Raw genomic sequence first — 5,919 nt, 5'->3', positions numbered from 1 at the left:
CTTTTTTAGATTAACGTGGTAATTTCTAGATCTCTCGGCGAACAAGGTGGTTTCTTTTAACACTATTGTATTAAGATAATAGAATAGAAGATTAAGTGTTTTAGCGGATCCCATCCCCTGTATATCCATAGGATTGACTCGATAGCTTCAAGCTACACCGTGCATATCCATTCCACCGGATTGGCTCCTAGCTCTAACTTCCTTACTTTGCCATTGTCACTGGTACGTTCTTTTCTCCTTTTCTATCCATTGGATTGACTCAATGCCTAACTTCCTTCCTTAATTAATATGCCATATACTATAGTACTCCCTCCATCCCAAATTATAAGTCGTTTTGATTTTTTTTACATCCACTTTGCTATGCATCTAGACATATTGTTATATCTATCAAAAAAGTCAAAACGACTTGTAATTTGGGATGGAGGGAGTACGTCATTGCAGATTCACCACGCGCCGTTACATCATCAGGATTCACTAAGTTGCCTCAAGCGCACACTTGTCCTCACCTAACCCATCATCCCGTGGCACGCAGGGCGCAGCCCACCTCTCCTGAATTTCTCACTCCACTCCTTAAATAGGCAAGTGTGATGCTCGCTTTTTGTTCTCAAGTTTTCAAAATCCATCCGCCGCTTCAACACCAGAAACAGTACATCACTGAACAATCTCAGCAGCTCCTAGAACGGTAATCGCTGCTTCTTTCAAAAGAAAAAGAACGGTAACCCCGAAGGTTGTAGAACTTCTACGTCCATGTTCCTAGAGTCTAGTTCTTTTTGCCCTATTACACATTACAACAAAATCTCATGTGAACAGCTCAAGAGCAGCCATGGAAGGCTGCAACCACTACATGCAGTATGACAAAAATAAAAACTACTCTGTGTCTCGGTAGACAAACAGTAGCGGTTGGGCTAATGGACGGCAGCCAGAACATGCAGGCACGCCACAGTTGCCGGCCAGCGGCAACGGCGCCCTCTTCTCCGCAGGACGAACAGAGCAGTGCAGACCCTCTTGGCTGATCAACCTCTGGTTGATGCGTCAACTCGAATCCTGCTTAAAGAATGGAGCAACTGCGAAATAGAGCTTGCCGTTGATATTGTTTCAGTTAACATGCAGGGCAACTCAGTTGCAAGCTGTTGGATATGTACAAGTGTTTGACCCTCAAAACGCGCCCAAAAAAAATAAAGAAAGAAATTCACTCCACTGTTATCTGCAGCACGGTGGTGAGCCTCGGTTTCCTGTACCTCCTCAGCAGCAGCGAGGAGCAAACCACGCTGACGGACGAGAACGCCATGCACGCGCCGGCCAGCCAGGGCGGCATCTGGAGCCCGGTGAAGGGGAACAGCGCACCAGCGGCCACGGGGATGGCCACCACGTTGTACGCCATGGCGAAGAAGTAATTCCACCGGATCCGGCTGAACGTCTTCCTCGAGAGGTCTATCGCGGTGATCACGTCCTCCAGGTTGTTCCGGACCAGCACGTAGTCAGCTGCCTCGATGGCAATGTCGGTTCCAGCACCGATGGCCATCCCAACGTCGGCAGCTGCCAGGGCAGGGGAGTCATTGATGCCATCTCCGACCATTGCGACTACACTGCCGTCCTTTTGGAGCGAACGGATGACGTCAGCTTTTCCGGCTGGCATGACCTCCGCTCTCACATCCTCAATGCCTACCTGCAGAAGCACAATAATATCAAACATTTCAGTAAAAAGGATCAGCACGTACTGAGAGTGAAATGCAGGTGCTAGCAGTAAAACATTGTAACTCAAACCGACCTCCTTTGCAACCGCTTGTGCAGTCCTCCAGTTGTCCCCGGTGACCATAACTGGATGAACACCCATCTTTTTCAGGCCTTGTACAACAACAGCTGCCTCCCTCTTCAAAGGATCGGTTATCCCAATCAAGCCAATGAAGCTACCATCATATGCAACGAGAATACCAGTTTTTGCACTCAGCTCCATGTCTACCAAGAAATGTTCAGCTTCATCAGGAATGTTTACCCCATTTTCAGTTATCAAAGCACGGTTCCCCACCTGCATAAATATTTAGGCATCAATATACCCGTTTCATATTAACACAAGAATTGGACTCCCTAAGTCAAGTCTATCCTCAACACACAAGTCAAGTCTATCCTTCAAGTATTTGAAGGTGTCCAGTAAAGGATAGTTGTATCCTACAACTCACCAAAATTTTCTTCCCACTGATCCAACATTGGATCCCTTTGCCAGGCAAGGCAGAAAAGTCTGCAGCTTCCAGGAGCCATTGAGAAAGTATCTCTTCTTTTCTTTTCTTAATGCTGTCTTTTCCTGAGGGAAGTTTGCCAAAGAAATGGAAGTGGAATGCATAATCCAAGATAGCTTTTGCAAGTGGATGCTCACTGCTTGCCTAAATTACAGAACCAAAATAAGGTTAGCAGTTTTGCACTTTGCTGGAAGAAGCATAATAAACTAATGCAATGCCCATTTTTTGTTCATCTCACCTCTGCAGAAGCTACCAATGTGAGGAACTCCCCCAGGTCCATTCCTGAACAAACCTTCACTGTTGTTACAGTAGCCTTTCCTTGGGTCAGTGTTCCAGTTTTGTCAAAAATAACATATTTCACATTCTGAGCTCTCTCCAGTGCATCTCCACCCTTCACAAGTACTCCATGGTTAGCCCCAACTCCAGTTGCTACCATAACCGCAGTTGGCGTTGCCAGACCAAGAGCACATGGACAAGCAATCACCACAACAGATATGGAGAACATGAGGGAGAAAACAAAGCAATTGCTAGTTTCAGCAGACCATGAGTTTGGATATGCTCCCAACCATCCACATAGAAACCTAGAAAAGACAACAATGTATGAGTCAGAAACTTGAAATTTATACCCACAGTAACTGAGTACCGACCTCAGAGATGCTGAAACTCACCATGCAAAGAATGTCAGTAAGGACAAGGTGATGACAATAGGAACGAAAATGCTGGCCACCTAAAATTATCATTGTTAATGTCAGCATTCACAAAAGGGACATGCAATTACAAGTGTTCATAAAGGAACAAAAGTATACTCAGCGTGTTTGGCATAAGAAATTTATACCCACAGTAACAAGGAATGTAAACAAAAAAATTTGGCATAAGTAATTTAAATTCCTCTACAAGGCACTACAAATACTAAAACAGAACAGATAATCAGTGTGTTTTAACAAGTATAGGCATAAACATCAATTCAAAAGTAGAACTAAGTTGCCCAAAAAAAAAGCTTTGCAGATTTAAGATTATAACAGAGTTACAAGGCATTTTTACAATCTAAGGGATTGAGAAGTGTACTTACATAATCAGCAAACTTCTGAATAGGGGCCTTAGACATCTGGGCAGTCTCAACAAGAGAGATTATCTGGCTCAAAACTGTCCCTGATCCTACTTTAGTTGCTTGTATATGAAGCACACCATGCAAGTTCATTGTGCCTCCAATTACTGGACTGGATACTTCCTTGGAGATAGGAACAGATTCACCAGTTACCATACTCTCATTGACATGGCTTGTACCCCAAATGACAAAACCATCAGCAGGAACCTTTGAACCAGGAAGCACTTTTAAGGCATCACCAGGTTGTACCAATGATGCATCAATCTCCTTCTCGCCTGAATATTTTCCTTCTGCATTTGAGGAAATATTTTAAGTTGATGTGTGCAACCAACAGTGAAAAACTGAAAATTCCTTAAGTGTATGTGTGTGATAGGCTCAACAAAGTTAAGGTGGGATGCACAATCAATGAGAAGAATTTTAAATATGGACACTACATGTATGAGCTTTCTATATCTGCTAATCGTAGTTATTGCAAGTGATTGCACAGTTTGGACAGATACCTTTGTCCTTCAGAAGAAGAAGGGCTGTAGCAGGAGCAAGCTCTACAAGCTTCTTGATAGCATCTGATGTCTTTCCTTTTGCAAGAACCTCAAGATACTTCCCAAATAGCACAAATGTGATTATCATTGCGCTCGTTTCAAAATATATTGGAGGATGAAATCCAGTGAATGCCCCATAAAGAAGTGCGCAAACAGAGTAGACATATGAAGCAGTGGTGCCAATAACAACTAAGACATCCATATTTGTTGAGCCATGTCTTAGGGCCCTATAAGCTGCAACATAGAACCGTTTCCCAATAACAAACTGTACCATGCTCACCAGAATCCACTTCAGCAGATCTCCTATACGAAATGGTCCGAAGTGCATGAGTACGAATGAACTAATAAGAGGTATGTGAGGGCATACCATGCGGATGAAAAATACCGGAATCTGGTGCAAGGAAACAGTGGAGTGTCAGTATACGAGTAACACACAAAGATTATTGTCAAATGGTATTTATGATATTCAAATAACACATATTGAGAAAACCATAAAATTTAAAACTCTTAGGATAGCAGGGAAGAATAAACTTACGCTTAGTAATAAACTAGAGCGAAGAAGATGAAGCATCTTAGAGGCCTCTTGTGCATCATTTGAAGCCGCTCGTAAATATGGATTCTGTACATGGGCTTTCAGTCTGCCATTGCTTTCCATCTCTATGGTATCTACAATCTGTCTCAACCCAACTACTTCAGGATCAAATACAATTTCAACTTCTGAGTTTGCAAAATTTACACCAAACTGACGCAAGCCTTCTATTTTCTTCAGGATATCATGCAATACATCTACATCTCCCTCTGTATGCAACCCAGTCACACTTAATAAAACCTTGTTCTGCTCGCTACTTTGTAACAGAACAGCATCAAAACCAGCATCCTCAATAGCCTGAACAATTTCATTTTTGCTAATGGCAGAAGGGTCATACTCAACTTCCCCCAATGAAGTCGCTAATGCAACAACTGCTCCTTTTACACCAGGCAGTTTTTTTAAGATCCCCTCAACCGAGTTCACACATGCTGCACAAGTCATTCCCCCTATCCTAAATTGGCCGGACAAAGTCTTCTGCGATTTTGGCTGAGAAACAGTAGAGTCTGGGAGAATTTCTGCTTCGAACCCAGCATCCTCTATCGCTTCTACGATGTCTTCATCCTGCATTAAAAAAAATCAAATGTAAAACAAAATCCTGATGAATTTTATATAGAAAAACTTCATGTTGGTGCCATTGCAGAGACTTAAAGTAAAAGGAAGTTAGTTGCTATTGTAGTAAACAGTTGTGCTATTTAAAACGAATACATCTATTTTCCTTGGAGTAAAATATCAGTCCATCACGACAAATGCTCCTAGGGGATGGTTAATCAAAATCAATTTCGAAAACCTCTCAACATTCCTGTTAAGGGCGGCTGTGATCCACATGGCCGTTGATCCCAGTGATTTTGCTTCCAAACACAGGAAACACTAATACAACAGATCAAACGGATTCTAACCACCAGATCAAACGACAACTTCGGAAGCTCCTCTAAACGCAGCAAAGCGAAGCAGACACGGACCATTACCCACTGTAACCACCCTAACCAACAGGCCGCAGCTCAATTTCCCGCCCCCGGGCTCCGCAATTCCCGAGCGCAGCGCCAGAAATCCACTCAATTCGGAGCTACTACAGCCCGAGAAAAACAAAAAAAAATTCCAGCGAGGGGGCCGCGCGAGGGCGACGTTGACGGAGCAACGGGATGGGGGGGAGGGGATCACGGGCCCAGCCAGCCGACGCACCTTGGCGAGCGCGGGGTCGAAGACGACGTCGGCGCGGTTCTGGAGCAGCGACACGGCCGCCCTCCGCACGCCCCGGCGGGCCGAGAGCGCGGCCTCGACGGCGCCCGTGCACGCGGAGCACGTCATGCCGGCGACCCGCACCTGCACCCGGCGCATGCCGGCGTCATCCCCCGCCGCTACCCCGGCCTCCTCGTCGTAGGAGCCCAGCAGCGCGACCTCCTCCATCTCGTCGTCGGCGCCGCCGGCGAGCGCCGTGAGCTGGAGGTGGGCCAT

The 5,919-nt window shown here is 45.1% G+C and overlaps 1 protein-coding gene across 1 annotated transcript; it reads right to left on the bottom strand.

The window, feature by feature from the left end:
* Positions 1–728: 728 nt before the first annotated feature.
* LOC101752470 (cation-transporting ATPase HMA5) lies at positions 729–5,919 on the bottom strand. Its single transcript, XM_004951703.3, has 9 exons — positions 5,647–5,919; positions 4,414–5,028; positions 3,840–4,269; positions 3,304–3,629; positions 2,903–2,961; positions 2,473–2,815; positions 2,178–2,378; positions 1,769–2,026; positions 729–1,666 (listed from the first exon to the last, which is right to left on the bottom strand). The coding sequence occupies exons 1-9, from the start codon at positions 5,917–5,919 to the stop codon at positions 1,190–1,192; spliced, it is 2,982 nt and encodes a 993-aa protein (XP_004951760.1). The 3' UTR covers positions 729–1,189.

Source organism: Setaria italica, chromosome I, assembly GCF_000263155.2.
Source record: "Setaria italica strain Yugu1 chromosome I, Setaria_italica_v2.0, whole genome shotgun sequence".
NCBI lineage: Eukaryota > Viridiplantae > Streptophyta > Magnoliopsida > Poales > Poaceae > Setaria > Setaria italica.
This window is presented reverse-complemented; position numbering and strand designations above follow the sequence as displayed.

Excerpts from the sequence above, each read along its gene's own strand:
- LOC101752470 (XM_004951703.3), bottom strand. The coding sequence starts at position 5,919 with ATGGCCCACCTCCAGCTCACGGCGCTCGCCGGCGGCGCCGACGACGAG. Across the intron at positions 2,962-3,303 it reads TTCAGAAGTTTGCTGATTAT|GTGGCCAGCATTTTCGTTCC; the intron begins GTAAGTACACTT and ends TGATAATTTTAG. Across the intron at positions 2,816-2,902 it reads TTACTGACATTCTTTGCATG|GTTTCTATGTGGATGGTTGG; the intron begins GTGAGTTTCAGC and ends TGTCTTTTCTAG.